The 26061-nt window shown below is 41.9% G+C and overlaps 1 protein-coding gene across 1 annotated transcript in view; it reads left to right on the plus strand.

The window, feature by feature from the left end:
- The window catches only part of RASGEF1B (RasGEF domain family member 1B), a 42147-nt gene extending 17172 nt beyond the window's left edge, over positions 1–24975 (plus strand). The window contains exons 2-14 of the mRNA XM_024212450.2: positions 889–1071; positions 1801–1923; positions 2974–3111; positions 10384–10596; positions 10728–10802; positions 12079–12174; positions 12632–12734; positions 13903–13982; positions 15064–15159; positions 19568–19663; positions 20890–21013; positions 21707–21779; positions 23663–24975. Of these exons, the coding sequence (XP_024068218.1) occupies positions 895–1071; positions 1801–1923; positions 2974–3111; positions 10384–10596; positions 10728–10802; positions 12079–12174; positions 12632–12734; positions 13903–13982; positions 15064–15159; positions 19568–19663; positions 20890–21013; positions 21707–21779; positions 23663–23687 (1419 nt within the window). The 5' untranslated portion in view covers positions 889–894 and the 3' untranslated portion in view covers positions 23688–24975. The remainder of the gene's footprint in view (positions 1–888; positions 1072–1800; positions 1924–2973; positions 3112–10383; positions 10597–10727; positions 10803–12078; positions 12175–12631; positions 12735–13902; positions 13983–15063; positions 15160–19567; positions 19664–20889; positions 21014–21706; positions 21780–23662) is intronic.
- Positions 24976–26061: the final 1086 nt, after the last annotated feature.

The raw sequence follows: 26061 nt of genomic DNA on the forward strand, positions 1-26061 counted from the left end.
CCCCCCCCCCCCCACCACCTCCCTTCAACTTTGATGGTATAGTGCTGACCGATTAAGGTGGGGGAGAGGGGAGTTGTTGTTTGTGAGGTAAGCGGCTTTGGTTCTCCGTGGCTGAGATGCCACCTTTTTTGGTTTTCATTTAATATAGAAAGAAGCTCAAGTTGTCAAACTCAGATCTGGACTTTGGACACCCAAAAATTTTAAAATGTTCAGTACAGTTCCTTCGCTGCTCAGGGGCTAGTTTGTGCACCCCTTATTTTTGTTGATGAACACCTATTTCCACAGGTAGTTCTACTGGCTTCAGTGGCACTACTGGTGTAGTAATTTACTACTGAACAAGAATGAAAGTAATGTAGTGGAATGTTGCCCTAAATGTTGATGGTCTACATTTTTCCCCTTGGTCACATATGCAGGGGTTTTATTGGACAAAGTGAATGCTCATCCAAGTATGCTGCAGGCAGAATTTGGCCCATCACAGATTTTTGTCACTATATAGCAAATAGATTTTATAGAAAGTTCTAATTCATAAAACATTCACCAACAACTCTCCTCCCCCACCCCTCCTGCATGCTGCTAACTACCCTCTGCCCAATAGATCCTGTTTCTAACATCTGCCTTCTCCCGATAAGGTGACAAAGAAATGACAAAAAACAAAAGCAAAATTTACCTCATAATCGTAACAGATAAAGCAAGGGCACCACTCGCAATTGGTTTTACCTCGGGAGCAGTTCAGGTGTAGTAGGATTTGTGTGTGAGAGATGATTTAGCTTTTATCACTTTGTGTCAGGGTTTTATTTCCTTAGCCTGCTGTTGTGATACAGTCTTTTGAAATGGGTGTCAAAGGCCTGTTCTGACTCTATTGTGTGTCTCTTTTGTGCCTTCCTTCAGGAAAGTATGCCACAAACGCCTCCCTTTGCAGCTATGTTTGACAGCAGTGGTTACAACAGAAACCTGTATCAGTCAAAAGAAGACAACTGTGGAGGACTCTATTACCATGACAACAATCTCCTGTCAGGGTCTCTGGAAGCCCTTATCCAGCACTTAGTACCCAATGTAGATTACTATCCTGATGTAAGTCTATACACCCTGCAAATTAAAGCAGCTGTGCTTGACACACCTTTGAATGGGAGGAATCTGGAGGGAAAAGCAAAATGTAATTTTTGTTACTGGGAATGGCCCCGTAATGGGGGTGGGGTGAATGATGCCAACCACAATCTAAATGGCTCTGCTTTTGCGAGCTTTAGTTGAGTTCATAGTAACAAAGTTGGGCCACAAAATGTATTTTATTTTTTGCTGTACGTCCCTGTTTACTGATCGCTATGCCCCACAGTGGCATTGCATCTAGCTTGGATTTTGTTTCTTGAGCTATACTCCATCACTCTGCTAGAATGAGTTGTGTGACCTATTAGTTTAGGTCACAAAGGTTTACTGCAGAGCAAGGGAAGAGGAGCTGAAATTGTGCTCTGAGTAATTCCAGGTGCTGAACTTTTATATACTGTTGTCACAAAGGGATAATCAAGCGAGCCCTGCCCTGCCATGGGCCAGCGTTGTTTTTGTCTAGCGTAATTAGGCTCAAGTAGTTGCTATGTAATACTGTAGTGGCTATGGAGAGGTGACATTCGTTACAATTAAGCGCTTACCTCTGCGGTAGTATCAGCCATTCTCACCACAAGCCATACACAAAGTTGCGCTCTGAATGATAAAGTATGAAAAATTGAGTTGAAAGTAATGTTGTAGTGGGGAGTATGAAATGCGTGATGATTTTGCCTCTCTCTCTCTCTCTCTCTCTCTCACCTACAGAGAACATACATATTCACCTTCCTGCTCAGTTCGCGGCTGTTCATGCACCCGTATGAGCTAATGGCCAAGGTTTGCCATTTGTGCATGGAGCATCAGAGACTAAGCGGGCCTGGGACTGACAAGGTTAGGTCTCTTGCTAAACCTGTTAGGTCTCATTTTGTAAATCTGACTCAAAACGCTTTTTCTCTACGCCAAGGTAGAACACTTCTGATCAGTGGGCTTGCTACAGGATTGGATATACTGAAAACCAATCATTAGCAAGTGTGATTTGCGGCTTGATCCTGCAAGGGGAGGTTTTGGCATTGAATTCAACAGAACCCTAATGAATGAAAACCGTCTCTGCTGAGACATTTGTTTCATTTCCAAAATCCCAGTGCACTATAAGTAACTTTTAGTTTTAACTTGTTTTAATAAATGAAAGAGTAGGAAAAAGAAATGCATATATTTAATAATATATATGAGATCGTACCTTAAAATGCATATGGTACTAAAGATGTGCTGTATACATCTTGACATGCTAGGCTGCAATCTTGCAAAGACTTAGGCACATGTTTAACTTTAAGCACATGCGTGTGAACTCAGTGGGCCTACTTGCATGCTTCAGGTTAAGCACCTGCCTGAGGCTTTGCAGGATTACTTAGATAGTAAGCTCTTTGGGACAGGGACTGTCTTTTTTGGTCTGTACAGCAACTAGCACAATGGGGTCTTAGTCCATGACTAGGCTCTTAGGCTATCACAGTGTAAATAATTAACAATCATTAAATATATGTAAGTAGTCCCACTGAGTACATAGTCATGCTTAATTAAGCATGTGCATAAGTCTTTGCAGAATTGAGGCCTTAGGCATTTCTGCAGATGTTATAACTAATTGTTAGATAATGTTTATAGTAGGTTTTGGAGACACTACCATATCTAGCATCAAGGATTTTTCTTATACTGATAGAATTTACTCTTTTTAAATTGGCCAGTTCACTGATGGACTGGTCCAAAACCCAATGAAGTCAATGTGCTGTGGCATACTTAATCCAATGCCAAGTTAAATTACATTTCAAGTTTTAACTGACTTCCATGTCCTTATATTCCACAATTGCAGTAATCCATAATGAGTAGATTGTAATTCAGTTGGTTTCAATATCTGTTTTATTGATGTTCCATATAACTTTTTTTTTCTAGAGCCGGATACGAAAAATTGCACCCAAAATCCTTCAGCTATTGACTGAGTGGACAGAGACGTTTCCGTATGATTTTCGAGATGAAAGAATGATGAGAAACTTAAAGGAGTTGGCACAACGAATAGCCAATGGCGATGAGGTAGTTATCTTGAGCACAAGAGGGTTGGAAAGGAAGCATTAGTTTAATATCTTGGTTAGAGTGAAATATTGCTGGTTATTTATTAACAGTATGTAGCAGCTCTGGGTAGGTAGCATTGTTTATGGAGCTAATTTTATGAATGTGAAATGTTTTGTCCAGTGCCTAAGGTGCAGATGAACCCTTAAAAAAAACTAAGTCCTAACCAGCCCTTTGTGCTGGGAACTCCTGGCTGAGTCCCAGTATCCATATTGAGTTCTTGGGAGAATGTTTGTTTATTTTTGGCTACAGAATGGAATAATTGTGTGAGCAGACGCTGCTTGTAAGTTTTAGTTCCCTATTTTATTTTAAGGTTTTCTAGGAGGAAGTTGGGTGTGACCCTGAAAATCCTTCCTGATGTGAACCTTTACATTGAATTCATGTGAGGAGGCTTTTCGGGATCAGGGCTTTGATCTTTAAAACCCACAGGAGAGGCATAGCAATGTCAAGGAGGAGCATTTCTAAAGGGACAGTATTAACTAGGATAGGAAGAGTTGGCTTTGGCTTAAGGCACTGGCCTTCGACTCAAGTTCTGAGCTGCATTCCTGGCTCTGATCAACTTCCTTTGTGGCCTTGGGCAAGTTACTTAATCATTCTGTGTGCTGGTTCACAGCTGGAGATAATTCTTGTGAGGTGTTGAGATGCTAAACTGAGGAAGCCCATATAAGTACCCAGATAGAACCAGGCCCAAAAGCTTAGGTTTTTTTAAACCACTTTAAAAAATCCATTATGAATAAGGCTATGTTTTAGTCACCGGTATTTTTAGTAAGTCATGGACAGGTCACGGGCCGTAAAAAAAAAATTCATGGCCCATGACCTGTCCATGACTTTTACTAAAAATATACCTACCATGACTAAAACTTGAGTGGTGGGAAGGGGGGGAGGGAAGAGTGTATGCTCTGGAGCGGGTGGTGGTCCAGGGGTGCCAGGGGTGCTGGGGGAGGGGGTCAAGGTGACCCAGGATCCATGCTGGGGGAGGCAGGGGGCGTGGCATGGACCCCCGCTGGTGCTGGAGGAGGGAGGGTTGGCGGGGCTCCCTACCCGGCTCTTCGTCCCTGAAGCTCCAAGGCGTCAGAGGCAGGGGCCAGGGCAGGAGCTCCTCCACTGCTCCCACCGCAAGCGCCGGCTGCTGCAGCTCCCATTGGCCGGGAACCGCAGCCAATGGGAGCTGTGGGGGCGGGGCCTCTGAGCACTGGCATGGAGACCTCGCCCCTCCACCGCCTAGGTGCTGCAGAGGGGGCCCCCACCCCAGGTAAGTGCCCCCCCAAACTTCTGCCCCCTAGTCCTGAACCCCCTTCCACACACCCAAACTGCTGCTGCTAGCCCAGAGCAGGCCCTGGGCCAGCACCAGCTACTGCAGAAGTCACGGAGGCCATGGAAAGTCACGCAATCCGTGACAGACTCGCAGCCTTAATTATGAATAAAAATGTTTTGGTGAACTCTAAAAAGTTGAATGAAAAGAAGAGTCCTTAAACAAACAAACAAACCATGAAACCTTTCATAAATTCCTAGATGCTAGGCTGGAAAGGAGGGACCGCTGTGATCATCTGCTCTGACTTCCTATATCTCACAGGGCTAAGAAATACCTGTAAAGCTGATAAATCTAAAAGAAGCGAGACACACACACAATAAAATCAGTATGAAAAGCGAAGAGAGAGTCTTTATTAAAAGCTAATGAAGATCTTTAAAAATCTGTGGTGGTGGTTGTAACTCTTCAAAGGGTGGTATTTGTGGTTTCGTTAATGAGTCTTAGGTTAATGTTGTCCCTTTAAGGATGATGCATGCTTTCGGGTGTATGATGTACAGCAGGTGTCATCAGAGAACATACTCACATGACAGGATTGTCCAGGAAAGAGTACAACATGTACCAGTGTGGCATTTGGAAGAACGATAAACTGAAAATACTGATTAAACGGCAGCATGTTCATTGGCATTCCCAGTGACTGGTGTTCATCCCAGTCTTTTATAACCTCTTGCATAATGTGCTGTTTACTCCCTCTTCTGCATAATTAATGAATTTTTCAGATGATAATAAATTGGAAGGAATTGTAAATACTGCTAAAGACATAAAATTACCTTGAGAGATTGAAAACAAGGGCAGAAGAGAACAAAATTTGGCTTAACGTAGAACTAAAAGGGAGGGATAGCTCAGTGGTTTGAGCATTGGCCTGCTAAACCCGGGGTTGTGAGTTCAATCCTTGAGGGGGCCACTTAGGGATCTGGGGCAAAATCAGTACTTGGTCCTGCTAGTGAAGGCTAGGGGGCTGGACTCGATGACCTCTCAGGGTCCCTTCCAGTTCTAGGAGATAGGTATAAGAGCAATAGAAAGATTTGGGGCCTAAAGGAATTGGTTTGAGAGAGACTGATGAAATAACCAAATATGTATAATTTTGTTTAGCATTTGGAGCACATAAAATAAAAGGAGGGAGAGGAATTATTTGGGGTGGTGTTAGGAGTTGGTGCCAGTTGAAGAAGATGAGTGAAATTAAGACTGGGAAAGGTGGAATATTAGAGAGGGTTTCTGGCAGTGAGATGTATTAGTCTGTGGAATCATCTCTCCAGGGAAGTGATAGAAGCTCCATCACTTAATACATTTACAACTAGATTGGACACAATGCTACAAAATGTGCTGTAGGGAGCAATCCTGTCCTGGCTGGGAGATGGACTGGATGATCTAATATGTCTCTTCCATCTCTGCCTCTTGGAATAGCTTAGTGATTGCCTTTAAAAAGATGGGGAAAGCAAGTGTCACAGTGGAGTTTTGCATGCAGTAAATTATTAGTGAAATTGGCTAGTGGATTGCTTGGAAGGATGAATGCAGGCTACTCGGACCTTGCTTCTATCTAACTGCACTGCAGATTAGTTCAGTATCACATGGATTGTGTGTGCAAGCCAGGGTCTTGAATGATGGGAAATAATCAGTTTCCTGTTCTCACTCAGTTTAGCTCTTTGTTTCAAAGTCCCATGTGTCACTGCTATTAAAACCTACCATGGAGAGCCTAATGCAGACTGTAGCGAGCTAGTAAATACAGCTATGGAGTGCTCCTGAAATGTGGTGATTTAATAGTAATGGAGACTAAAGTCCTCTCTCACCTCTGAGTTTCCTCTTTGTAGAACTTCCCCACACAGAAGGTAAGCTTCCCACAATGCCCCAAACTTTTCTGGAAGGAACCACCCCTATGAGCAAGAGAGTAGTTCATATTCAGTGGCTCTTTCAGTGCTTGACCTCCCTGCTGAGGTGATAGATGAAGACATAGGCACCCACAGGGAAAAATTGGTGGGTGCCCTGCACCAACCAGTAGGTCCCCGCCCCAGCTCACCTCCGCCTCTGCTTCCTCCCTTGAGCGCGCCACCGCATCCTGCTTCTCCTCCCTCCCTCCCTCCCAGCGCTTGGGCCGCAAAACAGATGTTTCACGTGGCAAGCCTAGGAGGGGAGAGGGGAGGAGGGGGAACGTGGCGCGCTGGGGGAAGAGGCGGGGCCGTGGCGGGGATTTGGGGAGAGGTCCAATGGGGCAGGGAGGGACGGAGTTAGGGCGGGGCTGGGGGCGCGAGCACCCACCAGCGCAGAAAAAAATTGGCTCCTGTGGATGAAGATACTAATGAGTGCTGATTGCAGCAGTGGATCTTGGGATGTGGATATTTATCCACTAGGGACTGAACCATAGGATCTAGAGATGGACTCGACTTAACAGGCTTAGGCCATATCCCTGCTGGTACAGGATTGTTCCCTGTTCTACATTTATTAGAGATTTTCATCCAGTCTCGTTCAAAATGTGCAAATGAGTAAGGTTTGTTCCATTTCCTTTGCAAGATTATTCATCAGACTACTAGAGCTCCCTATCATTAGGTTTGTCATGATATTGAGCCTCAATTTTGTCTTTCATAATTTCATTCTATTGTTCCTACATCTACCCCTCTCCTTCCTTGGATTTTACACTCATCAAGTATTTCTAGACTGTTAACGCTCCCATCATCATTTGAAAAACTGTGTCCTTTTAGCTCTTTTAATCTTTCCTCATGGGTCATTCCCTCCAGTTTCTAATAGATTTCTTCCTAGTCTCTGTCCAGTTTGCAATCTCTTTATGATAGAATACTTCATGAGCATGTGCAGTCTCACGAGAGCCATGTGTGAAGGGGGCTATTACCCCAAATGTGATGCCTCTACATTTGTAGCCCCGAGTTGCATTGACCATTTTTTCCCTACCATATCTTGTATCTAGATTGACAACACAAACTCACTTTACGTACACCATCAAACATCCATCAGATAGTAATGACTTTCAGTCCGTGTAGACCAGCTATAAGCAGGTGACCTAAAGGTGGAAGGCTCCGTATCCATCACAATCCCAAACCCTCAAAACTTTCTAAAAATAAATAAATCAATATCAACGTTCTCCCTTTGTTTCGAGGCTTGATTCCTCCCTTCATTGTTCCATAACAGACTCAGTAGTAGGGGTCCAAAATGTGATGGTGCCATTATATTTAAAAGGGCCCTGCAGAAAAACAGAGACACAGAACAACATGAGTTATGAGAGTGATCTTATTTTTCACAACTTGGGTTGCTGCATAACTTATGAGCGGAGAGACAAGTCAGCAATGTGGTTGATGAATTGAAATAAAACTTGTATATTGCCCAAGGGGTGATATATATGTGGAAAGTTCAAATATGCTGAGTGGGTGAGAGTTGCAAAGCTTTTGTCTTGTTATTGTGTAGCACAGAAAGTATGTGTATAGCTCTTTCTGTTTTACGTAAGTCTTCCATATGTGATCATGCTATTTATGTGTGTGGTGAGGGAACTTAGACATAATAATGCCTTTTTTTAAATGCAGAATCTAAAGTCACACTACAAAAACTCATCAACTGTCTTATACGCAACTGGGTGAGAGGAAACTGAGCTGTGTTTAGACTGACAAATGGACTGTTTTTTTAAAAAAGTTATGTTTCTAGTTAAATCATGTATATTCCGTGGTTTAAGGTAAATACACCTCTACCCCGATATAACACGAATTCGGATATAACACGGTAAAGCAGCGCTCCGGGGGGGCGGGGCTGCGCACTCCGGCGGATCAAAGCAAGTTCGATATAACGCGGTTTCACCTATAACGCGGTAAGATTTTTTTGGCTCCTGAGGACAGCGTTATATCGGGGTAGAGATGTATATAGAGTATCATGCAGTTATGTGAGAGAGAGAGAGAGAGCTTGCATGCTAAATAGTGGTCCTAACTCAGCTAAGCACTTAAGCATGTGCAAAAGTCTCATTGATGTCAATGAGATTACTCTTGCACAAAAAACAAGGCACCTCCCTGAGTGCCTTGCTCAACTGTGGCCCTATAGGGGAGGGAGACAAGCATACAGTTGCATAAGAATTCTTATGAATGTTATTGTTTTAAAGACATTTAAGATTAGTATCAGAGGGGTAGCCGTGTTAGTCTGAGTCTGTAAAAAGCAACAGAGGGTCCTGTGGCACCTTTAAGACTAACAGAAGTATAGGGAGCATAAGCTTTCGTGGGTAAGAACCTCACTTCTTCTTGCATCTGAAGAAGTGAGGTTCTTACCCACGAAAGCTTATGCTCCCTATACTTCTGTTAGTCTTAAAGGTGCCACAGGACCCTCTGTTATTTAAGATTAGGGTGATCCAAATCAGCGGGATGAACTACTTACGGACAGAAGATCCATCTATTGTAATGTGTTCAGCATATGTTTCATCTCAGGTCGCAAGCAATGATGCTGTACCAGCCATATATAAAAATGTGTTGTGCCATCAGGTCCCGTATCTTGAATTCTAAAGTAGAAACCCATTATCTGCCTCTATTTCTGCGATAGTTGCTCTCAGCATAGGGATTTCTCAGGGCTGTCTTTTATAAAAATGTCCCCTGTACATCATAAACATCTAAAAAGATGCTGAAACTGTGAGCATCTGCAACAAACTGGCCTGACTGACTGGGGGAAATGGCCCCCAGAGCGGAGGGAGAGGTAAAACCACAGACCTCCTTCTCTGCCGTTTTAACCGGAATGGTGCCAGTTCCTATACTGAACCTCTTGCTGTGTTTCTTTGAATACTGCTCATTTATGTTCTGCTTTGATTGCTGAAACAATAATGCAGATTGAAAACAAGTTTCAAACAATTTTTATCTGTTCCTGAATTTGGGTGTAAGGAGGTGGGTATGGCAGTGAAAGTTGCTCCCAAATCTTCCTACTTGTGACAAAGATTTGGCTGTGAGCAGGGTTTTCAGGTACACACGGTCAACATTCAATCAGTGTCCCAGTTGTGTTGGTTCATGATGCCTTATTCTATTTTCCAAACACATCATGGGCTCCTCAAATATTTTTACTCTAATGAAGAGCGCATATGTTTGTGCTGGAAAATCAGGGGCATAAGATTGTTCCATAATGGATTAGACCCATTGTCGTGTGTTCTTCGCCCCGCCCCAAATGACTATATCACACACACCCAGGTCAAAAGTCATGCCACTCCCATGCCAAACCTGCCTTTGTCTTGTTCATGCTCCTGAAGTCCCAAAAGAAAGCTGCAGGGATGGCAGTGTTTTGTAGAGTATCAGAGTAATTTAGCAGGCGTATCACCCCCTGCCTTTTAGCGGAGAGATGTTCGCTAAGCTGTGAATGAAGATATGACTGCCATTTTGTAATTATTGTTAGCTCAACTGTGGATTAATTTCCCCGACTGATGTTAGAGACCTGTGTAAAGCTCTGTATGTAGATTTGTAAACTGCTTCCACTGAGGCCAATGGCAAAGACTCCTCTTGACCTTAATAGGAGCAGACCTAGACTTCATGGGATTAGTCTTGATTTACACCAGTGAAAATAGAATTAGGTCCGTAGCATCATAGAATGACTACACTTTAAACTCATGGATTAGGTTTTTTCCTTACTGCCTTAAACAGTGGGAGATGGTATTTTACCCAGATGGACAATGCTTCATTTGACACTGTAGGTGAAAGGTACTTTCCCTTTCTGTTGTGGCTTGGACTGGTGAGAACACCACTGAATCCCTAAAGCAATCAAACCTTAAATTAAGTGCTCCCAAGGACTACATGGTAAATGCATGCTCTTTAATGTACTGATTTGGCAATGGTTGCTGTAAGAATACACTTGGTTCTGTGAGTTTCTAAGTTGATAATGAATATCCATCAGAATGAAGCTATCTTAGTGCCATCAGAAATTTAATAGCCTTTCATATTCTGGAAATATCCTTTGCTTGTCTTGTGTCATGGCAGATGTATCGGAAGAACGTACAGCAAATCATCCAGAGCCTGATCCGAAAACTTGCCTCTCTTAGCCAGTATGAAGAAGTACTTGCAAAAATCAATGCAACATCCACAGATCGACTGACAGTCCTGAAGACCAAACCTCAGTCCATACAGAGGGACATAATCACTGTCTGCAATGACCCTTACATGCTAGCCCAGCAGCTGACTCACATAGAGCTGGTAAGTTGTTGCCAGGTCATTCATATATTTATTTTCCAACCACAATTTTATTCTTCCTACTTTTTGCTTCTGTTTGAAATACAAAATGGCAGAGGAAATGATTGCTTGCTTTAATTTTTTTTTAAATGTAGGAGAGGCTCAATTACATTGGACCAGAAGAATTTGTCCAGGCGTTTGTACAAAAGGATCCTCTGGACAATGACCAGGTGAATGGAGGGGAACGAGAGCAGTTGTGGAACTGGAATGGTATCCTATACTGACCCATAAGCACAATACAGGATAGTTAGAATACTCTTAACTCTAGATAGATACCAGCATGAATATGCTTGATAGCTGAACTTTTAAAAAATATCCGCTTTCGGGTTTTACTTTGTGTGGATCATTGTCCATTTAGGGAGCAAATCCAGCTCATGTTCTGTCTTTGCTCAGGCAAACAAACTCCCATTCACTTAAATTGATTTCAGTGATTTTTACACCAGCTGAGGATCTAGCCCTGGGAATGGTTTCTCTTGACCATCCGTTCTGTGGTCTATAGCCAAGATGAGATGCATTTCAACCTTTACGCTTGCCCCATCCATTATTCCCCTCCTGTCCTTTTAGGAAATTGAGCTATTTGAAAGAAACCGAGGAGGGTCAAATTGCAGTCCTTTTTGCATGTACAGTACAAGATGTATTGAAGAGAATTCTGAGTTATAGAATGAAGGGCAAGGACAAAGTGCTTTTAACTAACTGTGCTGGAGCGGTTACCTCTTTCGCTCATGTTCCGGAGATTCTTATGATCCGCATGTTGACTGTGCCATGTAATTTGTACTGTAATTACCTGTTCTCCTCAAATGTGGCAAACAGAATATAATAGCTTTTATCCAGCTGGGATTCTGAAATGCTTTTCTATAGATAATGAAAATCTCTCCACCCACTGCTACTCAGACCCTCTGGGATGAATTGTGGGAACTGTTCCAATGCACTACCTAATAGCACAGAACAGGAAAGGAAGAATAAGACTCCAGCTGAAATTACTGGGAGAATTTTAAGAAGGCAGAATGTAATCTGCTGGTTTGGCCTAGACGCTGGAATTGACATGCCAAATGAGTGGTCAGGACTCAATTTTATATCTCATTCAAAATCCAGCACCACAGTTTCCCCTTGCATTATGATTCAGCATTGCTTTAGTCCTGATTCAGCAAAGTGCTTAAGTGTCATTATTCAGCAAAGCATTTCAATGGGACATAAGCAGGTGCTTGACGTTGAGCACCTACCTGCACATGTGCTTTTCTGAATCAAGGCCTCAGAGAAATGTCACCTGCTGAGTCACCAACACCACTTTGCTGCATCTCCTTGAGTTTTCTTTGGCGATTGACCCTACTTTTACCTTATGACTGGGTGAAAGCTTAAGGTGGCCAGGTTACAGATTAGGAATCTCACTCTCTCAAAGAAGAATGCAGAATAAGTTAACGAGGTTGTGTTTTCCCTTTCTTTCTTCAGAGCTGTTATGCTGATCGAAAGAAGACCCGTAACCTGGAAGCCTATGTAGAATGGTTTAACAGACTCAGCTACTTAGTTGCTACAGAAATCTGCATGGTGAGCAAGTCCCTTTCCTTCGCACACAACAATTTTCTGTTTTTGAAACTATGAAGCATCATTAGCTTCATTACTCTCCCTTTGGCTTTCTCCCACTCTCCTACACCCCCACCATCATATGTTCTCCTTTATGCCTAGAAGAGCCTCTGTCCCATCTTGTTTATCAACCACCTTCTCTCTTCTTTAGATACCTCCTTCCACAAATCCTTCATAAGGCTCCTTCTCCAATAATTCCCCAGGCCATCACTGTCCTGAAGTTTCTTAACTCATTTGGTTTGTCTTTCTCCTCTCAGAAGTGTTTTGGAGTAAGAAATGCCACTTGCTCTATTTGTAGAACACAGTGTGAAGTTGCAGCACCTACAGAAGAGATGTTTAACAATAGTGTCATCCCTTTTTGGAGTCCAACAGAGGTCTCCCTTTCCTGCTAAAGAATAACACTATTATTTGTGTCTTGCAGCCTGTGAAGAAGAAGCACAGAGCAAGAATGATAGAATATTTCATTGACGTGGCCAGGGAGTGTTTTAACATTGGCAACTTTAACTCCTTAATGGCGATTATTTGTGAGTATAAAGGCTGGGGATTTATGGGAGAGTTTTTCCTTGTCTTTAATCTAAAGCTTAAAAAACCCCCATCATTTGGATGCTTAAATATGGGAGCCTATTCTCTAGTTACAGTACCCAGCAGGGTGGGAAGGGAAGGAAATGATGGAGAGTAGATAAATATCTTTGTTATATTATACATTTATAAAAGATTGGAAAAGAGTGTTCTAGTTCAAGCTACCGTTACCTTCAATTACACCATTAAAAAGAGAGGACGAGAGAGATGACTTAGTGTTTAAAAGACTCATTGGATGATATATGCTTCAAAAAGCTCAGTACCCTCCAACCCCATTCCCTGGAGCATACTGGCTTCTCGGCAATGGTCCTAATCCTCCTGATCAATGGTATTACTCATAGGGGTAAAATTATTTTTATGCTCAAGTGTTTGGAGTAGTGGGGTTGAACCTATCCCCATTTTGAAGTAACTCAAAATTCCTGTTGACTTCAGGAGGAGTTGTCGTCGTCTCAGGCTGCACTGACCATTGTATATAATAGTCAAAGATACCCTATATTGAAAGAGTATAAAGGTGACCCTTCACTTAGCCTCATTGCATCTGCATAGGGGAGGTGAGATGTAGCATGGGCAGCCCCTACTTCTAGATTTCCAGTGAGGGGTCTATCTGTTCTGTACGACATAGCTGATGTTGCTTGGCTTGATGACTGCATTTCATGCAATAGAAGCCCATAGACTTGTATTCAGATAATTTACTGACCACACTTTAAGGAGAATAATGAGGTTGCCCTCAATTTTTACACTGTAACTTTTCAGATCTCATCACCCACTTTTTTAGTAAACTCTCATCCCAAAGTATCATAATGGGATACCTTTTATTAATCTCCTACCCTTATTGGATGTGGTCTGGGGTTAAAATACATGGAACCCATCCCTAGCCAGACAGGGAAGAATAAAGATCTATCAATAACATGTAGAATTGATGGGTACTGCTGTTTCTGTTATACTGTAAATATATTGGTAGTAAAAATACCTAGAAATGGCCATATCTCCTATGAAAAGCCTTCTTTTGTTAATAGCACTTTCATTGTAGAATTACTTTGCATCTTAGTTACTTTGTTTTTCTTACACTAGTTTTGTTCTATTAAATTTTTAAATTGTCTTTCTCTTATAAAGCTGGTATGAACATGAGTCCGGTCTCCCGGCTAAAGAAGACCTGGGCAAAAGTCAAGACGGCCAAATTTGACATTCTTGAGGTATGTTTAACTTATACGGGGTCACACTGCTGTCAACAGAGTGTAGGTTTGACTGTTCTGGAATGTGAGTCTTACTGGGTCCTGTCCTATTGGATATTGAATGAAATTTTATGTGTGCATGTCCCTAGTGCAAATTCATGCACTCTGTTGGAGTCCTTCAACTGACTTCTGGCCTCTGTTAATTCCTGCTAGGTCCCTTTCGGGTTTAGAAGAGCCAGCCGCTCAATATACCTTTGCAGTTTTATTGCAAAACCTACTTGCCAACTGGAACTAGTTGAAATTTTTTCAATTGGAATTTGAAATTGTGGGTAATTCTTCTTAGTTTAGAGGTGTGCAATAGGGTTAGGGTTGTGGTTGTGGTGGGAGAGTAAATAAATCAAGAAAAATTCTGCTTTCAAATCTGAATGGTAGAATTTAACCCTTAAGGGTGTGTGTACACTAGAGTTGGGAGGTTTTTGTATCTCAAGTTCATTGACTGCTAATGAACTCAAGGTAGCTAACACATTTGTAGAGGGCAATGTGAGCATTCTAGGTTACAAATTTGTGTGTTACCCTAGGGATTCAGATTTGCTGTTACCAATGTGTTAACTATCTTGAATTAATTGGCAATCCAGTTGAGATTTTTCAAACAATTTGTATGGTAGAAAATGTGATTCTCAGTACATGTGTGCAACTCCTATTAATCTCACAGCAAGTTACACACACTGGAAGAGCCGAATATTGGTCTCATGATTTGAGACCCATTGTATGGCTCTGAGAGCAGAATTTTAGCCTTGGAATTCGAGTTGATAGTACAGGTGTTTTTTGAGAGGAAGTGTAACAAGTCTGACTGATGCACAGTATTGCTTCTATGAAAGCCTGATTTGTACTTGCTCACTGGGCATTCTTTAAAAGTGAGTTTCCATGTGTAAGGATCTCACAGAGCAGTAGATTTGTTTTAGCTGTACTTTAAAGATGGCATTTGTGATGCAATTCAATAGACTTCTTGGGTTCTAAACTTAGCCTCTCTAGTGAAAAGCACTGTACATGTATTGGCACTAAATCTCTGAAGGTCATTCTTTAAATTTCTTCCCACTTCTAGCATCAGATGGACCCTTCTAGCAATTTTTACAATTACCGAACCGCTCTGCGTGGAGCAGCTCAGAGGTCCTTGACGGCGCATAGCAACAGAGAGAAGGTAGTTCGTGAATCACTTAGATTAACAAGCACATTTCATTACTGTCCATTTGCTATGTGGTGAGCTGTTCTCGAGCTATTCAAATTCTAAGGCACCAACCTCAGTCAGCTTCCTTTAAAATATGTGCCTCAACATTGGGTCTCTGTCCACCCATGAGGCTTGTGTAGTGGATCACCAAGAACAAGACTTTATCCTCTGGTATGGTATCTGAGAACAGAACAGGGAAAGAAATGGGAAATCTTACGGGATTAGAGAGCTTGGGATAAAGATCCTTTCACCTCATGATTTCAACTGGAAGCCCAGTCCAGGTTGGTACTGACTGAAAGGGTTTACTATCTTCATATCCTAAATGAAGTAGGATTAGTGGTCTCAGCACAGGTCCCCGTGGGTAGGTGCCTACATCCGAGAGAACATCACGAATGGCACTTTGGTTCCATTGTCAGCAGTCTAGGTGGAAAGGCCAAGGTTTGAAAGGAAGAGTGGCTGAGCTACTGTGTTGTCCTTATTTGTTGGTCCTTCCAGATCGGAGCCGAGGAGCAATAGTGGGGCAGTGTGAGGAAACATGCACTGGTGCCACTCATGCTGTGTGCCACCCTCTAGATGAAATTCAGTCTCAAGGAGTTTCAATCTGACTCCTTTCATGAGCATTTCATACACTATACTTTTTTTTTTTTTTAATTGCCTCCAGTGATTTTTCTTCCATTCCCCACTTCCTCTGGACACCAGTGTTTCTGTGGAAGGGAAGGAGATCTGGGAGAGGACCTTTCGGTACCAGCACCTCCAGGGAAAGCCAGTTAGCATATCTGCAGGCAATGAATGCTAGTACAAAGGTGACTAGTCTGAACCTGAAGAGCCCTTAGAAATGTCATAGGTATTGGAGGCAGAAGGCTCTCTTGAAGGCATTCCATGCTATTTGCTATTTACACTGAGAGAGGCAGATTCATGTTAATGTAGGTCTTGAACAGGCAGAAAGAAAGTGGAAATTTTGATGAGTGCCCCATAGGGACTGGTAAACATGAGAAAAATAAATAATAATTTAATGCAGGGGTTCTCACGACCCCAGGAGGGGGGACTGAAGCCTGAGCCCACCTGAGTCCTGCCACCTGGGAGGGGGAGACCAAAGCCCAAGGGCTTCAGACCCAGGCAGGGGGCCTGTGACCTGAGTCCCGACACCCAGGGCTGCAGCCCTGGGCCTCCCAGCAAGTCTAAGCCAGCCCTACCCACTTTGAGGTCCCGACCCACAGTTTGAGAACCACTGGGCTAGTGGATGCACAACAGGCTTTACTCTTATTCTTTTAAAAGTGGCTTATTTAATATTTTTTTAAACAACTTAAAAACCCCACGAAGAAAATGATTTCTATCTACACGTCTGTCTTGCCATCTCTGTTTTGCCTGCAGTGGCAGACACAAATATCCATTTTACACTGCTGCTGTTTTTTTTAATTCCTCTTCATTCTGCTTTACAAAAGGATCAATTTTTGAGAGATTCTTTGCAGCAAAATAACAAACAAACAAAAAAACAGGAGGAGAGTGCAAGCAGTTAGATGGACTGAGGCTTTTCGGATGAAAGACACTAGAGGGAAAAACTCAATGTGTATCTTTCACACATTGCCCTGGGTCAAAGATATATTAGACGGAAAGTTTGCTTCCTGCTTAGTACCATTGTAGCTGTTTTAAAGTGCTGTGTCTCCTTGGGCTTTGGTAAAAACAAAAAACTGTTTGTTTCAGATCCCATGGGATTTTATTTGTGTTCATATTAAGAAGTGCTGTGCTCCACAAATAGTCCCATTGATCTCAGTGGGATTATAATGCTGGTCCGGGTCCTCCTATGCACATGTCCACCCATATAGATCATATCGAAGCCCAGTTCCCTCACTGATTTTGCATGACCACGTTTGTCCATGTGGGTCAACTTGCAGGATCAGAGTCGCCAGTAGCATAATAAGATCCAGAAGGATTAATTTTAATAATAATGCTATAGATGAATGAGAATAGGAAGAAAATGCTGCCATTGTATTGCGTATCATTCAGTTTTACTTTCCTCTTCTCTTGTTGTGAAATGGGGATTTGGGCAGGTGGGATGGAAATTGTGTAAAGATTACCCTGTTCCAGTGTTTGACTCTGCCTAGGGTAAACCACAAACACTTGTGTCCTAAACCCCAAATGTTTGTGTTTGGAATGTCTAGACTAGCATTTCTAGTCCACTAGTCAACTCGAGTCAAAATGGGGAACACAAGCGTGAATCTAGACATTCTTCTAAATGTCTCTTCTCTGCATGACCTTTACCAGTTCAGCTTTAAAGGTGCCTTGCTGGGGTTCATTAGTGTGAATAGCCAAGAATAACAAAGTATCCTTGTGACCTAGTCAGGTTAGGCCAAGAATCCTCTCTTGAAACACAAGAGTAGCTGTAACATTACTGAGAAATGGAGGCAAAGAAAGATACAACCTCTTCGCAATAAACCAGTGCTTGAGAAATAACCAGGACTTGGACATACATTAATGCAGAACCTTTGTTGCATCCCTTGAATTTCTCTTGGAAAGGAGCCAAATAGCTTGCTAACCTACCTCCACTTAGAGGCAAGTTACTAAATAATTCATCAACTTCTTATAATATTGGCTCTGCATGTCAGGATTAATAAACCCGATCTTCGTGCTTATAGAATAAATTTAACTATAAGGCAGGATGATACTTATACGTTCTGCTCGCTCATGCATATTTTGCACTTAAAAATAAAATATGGGTTTTGAGAGCTAAGAGCCTGTTTGAATACAAATCAAGGTGTAAAATCCTGCATACATTATGTAGATTCAGGAATCCAGAGAGTTTATTCCTATATATTTATTTGTAGAGCTGAGTGAAATTTGGAAATTCCAAATTTCCACAATTGTTTTTGTCCCAAGTTGGGACAAAAAAGTTCAGAATTTCTGTTATGATCAAACTTAGAAAATTTTTTGCTAAAGAAAACATTTTGACATTCCCAAAATCAAAATGTTTCATTTTGGTTTATTGAATTGACCCGGAATCTTCCCCCCCTCCCCCATTGTGGTGCATGGCCTCATGGGAGCTGTAGTTCAGGACCCTGGTGCCACCATTCTCCCAAATGGGCCAGGTTCCCTAGCCAGACCTACATCTCCTTTGATGCACCCAGTCTTGTGACTCCAGCGATGTGCCACGGAAAGCTTGGTCATAAAGAAATCTGTATTGTATTATGGCAGATTTAGTCCTCCAGGGAGCCCAGCCCAATCTAAAGAAAGAGAGCCCCATAGGGCAATAGTTCTGTTGAATTGTTTCAAAACTAAACTTTTTGGGTTAGTTCAACAAAATGAAATTTTCTGATTTGGATCAAACTGACCCACAACAAAGTTCAATTTTGTTCAGTTTTCCCATGGAAAAGTTTTGATTTTTCAGGAACTGCATTTTCTGTCAGGAAATCATTCCTGACTAGCTCCATTTATTAGCCATTGGCTGAAACAGAGTCATAGGAGCCTTTATAGAAGGATGGAAATGTAGGGCTGGAAGAGACCTGTTTTTTGTGAGACAGGACCAAATATACCTAGATGATCCCTGACAGGTGTTTACCCTGTTATTAAATCTCCGATGATGAGGATTCCACAATGAAAGCCTATTCTAGTGCTTAACTATCCTTATAGTTGGGCAGTTTTTCCTAATAACTAATCTAAATCTCCCTTGCTGCAAATTAAATCCATTACTTCTTGTCCTACCTTCAAAGGCGATTGAGGGGCATAGAGCAGAGTCTATAGGAAAAACTATTCCTCTTTGGTTGCAGAAGTGACCTCCATACGGCAACACTACCATCAGCCCTTTGGGCTTTATCACTGTTGATGTGTTTTTTCAGCTCTCCACAGCATTCTGACTTGGGCATTAACATCCAGATACCTGTTTATAATGCACAAACAAGAAGTGAGGTACCTCTGAATGTATACATTCTAGAGTCTGCAAGCATGGGCGAGGAAAGGTCAAACTAATGAGGGCCACTATAACAGAAACGGAGCACGTTAGGCAGACAGCTGTCACTCCAGAGGTAGTGAATGTACACTGTGTGCTCAGTTGACAAGTATGGCCATGAAAACAGATAGATTAACTGCAATTCTGAGAGCGCTAGAGGCTTTCCAGAGACACAGTGGATTGAAGGAGTCTGGGACAAAGAAAGGAGGTGGAACCGAGATGAAACTAAAGAGACTAGACTGAGTGGGGTGATAACTGTCTTTACTTCATGTATTCTAAAATGCAGCATGCCCATAAGATGAAAGGAATACTTGCAGACTTTGCCTTTTCAGTATGATGTTTAGTTTTTATACAAGGTGATTTAATTTTTCATAAATGTGGTACTACTGTTGTTTCTCGATTCTGTGTCCTACTGAAGGTGGACTCTTGTTCTTTCTTTAGATCGTGATACCTTTCTTCAGTCTCTTAATCAAAGACATTTACTTTCTCAACGAGGGCTGTGCCAATCGCCTTCCAAACGGCCATGTCAATTTTGAAGTGAGTAGAACATTTTATTTAGAACTGGATATTACTTAATTGCCACTCCTTTAACTCCCTGATCAGAAAACATAACCCAGTTTTTGATCCTGCTTTCATTGGGAACAAAATTAGGCCACAACTTTAGTACGATTACCAGTTACTACTAGAGATGGTCAGAAATCTTGATGGAATGCTTTTCTGTCAAAAAATACAGATTTGTCAAAATCAAAACATTTTGTAGAAATGTGTCGATGTTGCCAATTTTTAGATAGGGATGATGGAAAAGTCACAATGATCAGTTTTGATAGTTTCAATTCATTTTATCTAAACTTAAATATTATATTATATTAATTTAACTATTTATATATTTTAATATACTAGAAGTAAAACTTCTATTTTGCTGAAAATATTGATGTTTCAGCCTTTCTTTCCAAATTGGAACAAACTTTTTGAAACATCAGAATTTCCCATGGAATGGAAATTCTAGTTCCCAACCATCTTTAGTTGCTACGTTCCACTGCTTGCTGGGGTGTTGTATTAGCTGCGTGGTACAAGTCAGTCTTTCGGGGGTTCTGCTTTTTAAATTCTCCGTGTGGTGTGAGCGTGTATACATGATCGCAATATATTAATATTCTGCACACATACTTTCTACTTGCAGGAAATACTATAGCACATAGACGCACATTAGTTTCAGTAACCTTTTCTGAACCTGAATCGTATGATCTGGAATGCCCTTGTGTTTAAGGTTGATCAAAAAACTTTTTAAATGAAACATTTTACTGTTGGAAAATGATGTTTTGTCAAAACTGGAATTTTACACGTGGAAATATCTACTTTAGCAGAACTTTCCATCATGGGAAAAATCTGAACTTTTTGAGTCAACAAACTGAAACTAAATATTTGAATTTGGGAACATCAAAATGTTCGGTTTGGATCAAAAATGTCAAAATGAAACATCCAGACACTTCCAAAGTGGCTTTTTTTCTAAACACTTCGTTCTGCAAAAGGTTGTGATATTTTAATATGGGCTTTGTCTCAATTTGGAACAAAAAATAAATGTCTAAATATTGGAATTTCCCCAGGAACAGAAATTCAGTTTTTCCACTCCTCTTGTGTTACTGCTTGAAAGTCTGGCTGGAAATTAGCCTAATTTAAACCCAGATTCATTTATCTATGTTCAATCAAGCAGATTGCTAAAATTCATACGTCTTGTGTTTTTGTTTGCCCCCACTCCCCATTTATAGAAATTTTGGGAGTTAGCGAAACAAGTGAGTGAGTTTATGACATGGAAGCAAGTGGAGTGTCCGTTTGAGAGGGATCGGAAGATCCTGCAGTACTTGCTCACTGCCCCGGTCTTCAGTGAAGATGGTAAGGAATACACTGTGCTCTGCTTTTCAAATGATTATGTGCCAAATATTGCTCACTCTCTTCCTGTGTTAAGTTATCCCTTTGATGAAGGACGACCTAGTCCTGGAACACAAATCTAAACATGATCTATAAGTTACAGTGGACCCACAGAAACACAGGGAATAAAAGTTACCTTTTGAAAGTGTGTTTGTTCTCTGAAACGTGGCTTTGGCCCCTTTTCCTGCTTTAAAATAAAAGAATATTTTTAAGTAATGGAAAAACAAATAAGAATTGGGAAGCAAGTCCACAAAAACATAATCCAAAGTGTATGTATTTGCTTTGCCTTTAAGAAGGCTTTCACCTAGGGGATGCTGCTAGAAAAACAATTTGGGACTCTGCCTTTAGTTCAAAAAGCAATATTGCTCTGAGCTCAAACCTTTCTTTTGCAAGTGTTCGCTTCTATCTTCCTATGTTTTAAGTTTCCTCAGCTCTTCTTCTTTTCCCTGAGGATAGTCTTTGTTCTCATGTACTTTTTGTTAGTATTGACTGAATGCAATTGTGAGTGACGATGTACTTGGTAATGGAACTATGGAGCCATAATCTGATGGATGGCTAATATGAAGAGATTTTATTTTGCTGCAGGACACTGTAGGAGAATGGTGAATTTTTAAAATGCCAGTAGCACTAATATGTCATTCTTCCCTCTGATTGCAGCACTTTACATGGCTTCCTATGAGAGTGAAGGTCCTGAGAATCACATTGAAAAAGACAGATGGAAGACTCTAAGGTTTGTGTCAAAGGTTATTGGCATCAATAAATCAACAGAGTGAGATGTAATTCTAGCATCGGACAGTTAAAAACCAAATGACACATTATATGCTTCAACAGATGGGACAGAGTATCAACTTAAAACGGTCTCTGAGCTTCTGGATTTTCTGGAAGAATTAGTACAGCCACTTCTTATTTATCTTGCCCCAAAGGGATTTGGAATGCAGCTTAATTTTAAATTCGGATATCCTGCCCAACTCAGTTTAGAAAAACCTCTCTGAAGTTTTAGAAAGCTTTTCTCGCTGATACTGTGAGCTCAGTTTTTCAAACAGAGGTGCCTGAGTTAACTGTCCCATTCTGAACCTGGGCTCTCAAACCTAGAGAGAGTTTTTGGGTAACTCCATGTGAAGATGGATGACTTAACTTAATTAATTAATAAATATATATTAATAAATGGAGATATACCTATCTCCTAGATCTGAAAGGGACCCTGAAGGGTCATCAAGTCCAGCCCCCTTCCTTCACTAGCAGGACCAAGTACTGATTTTGCCCCAGATCCCTAAGTGGCCTTCTCAAGGATTGAACTCACAACCCTGGGTTTAGCAGGCCAATGCTCAAACCACTGAGCTATCCCTCCCCTTTGGCATCCAGGTAGGAAAACAGAATTTGGGATGTCTTATACATAGCTGCTCCTCTGCTGCTGCTATAACAAATGTAGTGTGTTCATTCCCTTTCGTATCCTTATTCACGGAGAGAGGGATGGACAGGGCTGTAGCATTTTGGCAGCTGCTTTAAACTAGGCCAACAGTTCTCAAACTTCATTGCACCGGGACCCTCTTCTGACAACACAAATTACTAAGTGACCCCAGGAGGGAGGACCGAAGCCTGAGCCCACCCAAGCGGCAGGGGCCAAAGCCAAAAGCTGAAGCCTAGGGGCTTCAGTCCTGGGTGGGGGAGTGGGCCTGTAACCTGAGCCTAGCTGCCCAGGACTGAAGATCTCGGGCTTCGGCCCCAGGCAGTAAGGCTTGGGGTTCGGCCTGGGCCAGTGTAACACCAGCTCTAGTGACCCCAATAAAACGGGGTCGCGACCCACTTTGGGGTCCCGACCCACAGTTTGAGAACCGTTGAACTAGGCAATAACCTTATTGTAACGTTAGACGCAGGGCCAACCTTAAGGATAAGCAACTGCTTGGCAGCCTCAGCAACTCATAGCTCACGCTAGTTTCTCTGGTAGTAGAAGCAGAGGGGAAAGCTCACAAAGCCTGTTGTGGGGTGGGCGGGTTGTTGTTGTTTTTTTTTAAAGCTGTTTCTAGTCCCATCACCTCACCCCCAATTCTTTCCAGCGGCAAAAGAACCCAGGACTCAATTTTCTCCCGTATGTCCCCTGGCAGTACCTGCCTTCCTCACTTGTGGTCCCGCAGAGCATAAGGCCATCTCTGGTGTAATACATTTACTGCTCTTGTCCACTCTTAGGGTCCCAGTGGGCGTACTAGAGAGTATTCTGCAGCGTAGAGTTCTGTATGGTTTTGTTTCCGACGTAAGCAGATGGTTGCTGTTCAGCTGGCTTCTTCTGTAGGCACGTTTTTCTTCTCACTTGTGCATCATGGGAGACTTAACAGCTCAGTGGGACTAGTGCCAACCCATTGGGGAGGGAAAGCTCTTACTCCGCAAATGGATGGCTGGGGATGCACACACCCAGTGCTGATTATACTCAGACAAAACAACAGAGAAAGAGAGAGTCTGGCCTTGAAAACCTGCCAGAACACGGGATAAGAATGCAGAACACTGAGGTCAGCGTTATGGGAGACAGTCTGAGCCTATCTGAGGATAGTTGCATCATTGTAATGAATGCTGCTATTTACTCTTCTCTCTCTCTCTCTCTCTCTCTCTCTCTCTCTTTAGGTCAACACTTTTAGGCAGAGTTTAACATGTGAGATGCCTGCTGCTCCTGCCGCTTCTGTGTGATGTGGACTAGGAAGGGACCCGGTTTGGTTTATTTTGTGTGTGTACTGAATGGCATCGAAGTGATGGGAACTGTGCAGCCAATTGAGAAGACATGTCAGCAAAGATAAAAACAAGTTAACTCAAGAACAAACAAGCACCTTCTCAGATCAGACAGATCAGGTTAAATCACAACTCGCTTGGCTATTGATTGAGGACAGGAATGACAGAATCCTTTTGAAGATCTCAAAATTCCTTGTATGAATCGTTTCATAACACCTGGATGGGATTTTTCTCTTTGTTTTGTTGGCGCGTGCTGCTACTAAGACTTTCATGGTTTGGTACTGGATTATAGGGCTTTCCATTCCTTCAGCTGAATCCCAAATCTGCATTAGAAGAACTTCCACTCCCAATACAGCCAGGAGCTCAGCTTGCGTCAGCATTGCCAAGAAGGGATAGGACTGGATTTAAAAAAAAGCAAAAAACTGGCTGCTGTGGGGACTCCTCCTCCCCCATTTTAATGATAGTTATTTTTGTTTTGTTTTGTTTTTTGTTTTTCCATACAGTTTTTGAGTTGGCTGCTGGTTGGCAAACTCATTGTCATTCTAAGTTATATTTTAAAAAAAGTAATAATAGAATCAGTGCTGTGGTAGGAAATTCAGGCACTAGAAAAATACAGTAACTATGTAGCTGGGACTATCTTACATCTTCTAGTAAGGTGCTTTGGTTTTTTCTTTCAACTGTTTACCACCTTTTTCTAGACATTCTTATATTTTTACTGTAGCCTTTTGTTACTCTAAATTTCCATCTTGATGACTACTTCCTGTATTAAGTTGAGCAATCTGATTGCTTTTGTTTTCTTGAATTCTACTTGTGAAACCACTGCACAGGCTGCATTACAAATAATATCAAATTCTGTGTTATTTAAGTCGTCATTTTTACTTATTTTTTTTTTTTTGGTAACAACTGGAGTATGTAATCCAGTTTGACTGAAATGGTAAGATGCCAAGAAACAAAAAAAGATTTCTCTTTGACTAGCTGTGAACAAAACCAATCTCCTTTGTGTTTGCTTCCTGGATTATCATTGTTATGACTGTGAAATAGCTCACTTTGTTACACATCTAATAGGTCTGTTGTCACTCCAAATACTTACCCACTGTATTTATCCTAGGAAAAATCCTGGGGAATAAAGAGAAACTGTAGATTTAGTCTGCCCTGGATGGGAAGTCACATGCTAAACAAAGGGACAGGTTTGTAAATACCATGCCACTATTTAAAAAATGGAAAAAAATAAAATCATGTATTTATGTTGCACTGCATCTCTCTAGACTTTCAGATGTGTCTACAGTGTGCCCTTCTAAGCTACCAATATAGGACCTGGCTTGGGACAACATTGAAATATGTGCTTCAGTCCATCCTGATTCAGACAAGCAATGAAACACATGCACAAGGATAAGCACATGTATAAGCACCGTTTCTGGATAGGGAAGTTGTCCTGAATTGCCAGCTGCTGAATGGTACAAGGTGTTGGAAAGGACTGATTGGTTTATTTTAATGGGGCCAGATATTAAAATGCAAGGAACTTAGGTGGTGAAGGGAGGGTTTTTGGAGAGGGTTGGTGGGAAGAGGGAGGAAGATATTGGATCTTTCCTATTAGTCTGTCTCTCTTTTGTTCATTCCTTCAAGCAGGGGCGGTCTCTGCTGAGACTAGCAAACATAGCTTCCAGCCTGTTTTGTCAGGACTTCTGAGGAACCTTGAAATGTCCAAGGCATTTTATATTTCTAATGTTAGAATATTGGGAACACTGTTACAGTCTTTCCTTTTTAAATACAATGACATGGCGATGTGATCATAAGATACTTAAAGGAAGGAAGTTTCCATGTTGAAACACTTGCTGCCCGCAGACACCCACTCTTTATTTGGTTTTGATGGCAGGAAAAGGCAATTGTGTAACACAGCTAGACTGCTGGGCTGGCGTAGACATGCATTTCTAATGTATGCAGTTGGAATGAAGCCTTTGTAAATAAAAGAAGAAATAGCATTAAGCAACGTCGGCCTGAAGCGTGGGCTCCGTGTTGTGTATGTGTGGTGTTCCTATTGTGGAAAGGCAGATGCTATTAACCAGGAGGCTGGGCCTCGCTGCCCTGATGGCAGAACAGCAGGTGCAGCGGCCTGGGACTCTGAAGTAAACGTGGATGCAAATTCCACCGCCCCAGGCAAACTGGAGGCTGCTTATTGTGAATGTTAATGAACTTTAGTTTTTGATGATAGGGATGCGAGTCTCATCACTTTCCCTTCTCCTCCCATGCAGCTCTGCTGTTCCCATGTGAAAGGCAGAGAATGCCCTGGATGCAATGGA

The sequence above is a fragment of the Terrapene carolina genome, unplaced genomic scaffold (genome assembly GCF_002925995.2).
Source record: "Terrapene carolina triunguis isolate 2854851 unplaced genomic scaffold, T_m_triunguis-2.0 Scaffold136, whole genome shotgun sequence".
Lineage (NCBI taxonomy): Eukaryota > Metazoa > Chordata > Testudines > Emydidae > Terrapene > Terrapene triunguis.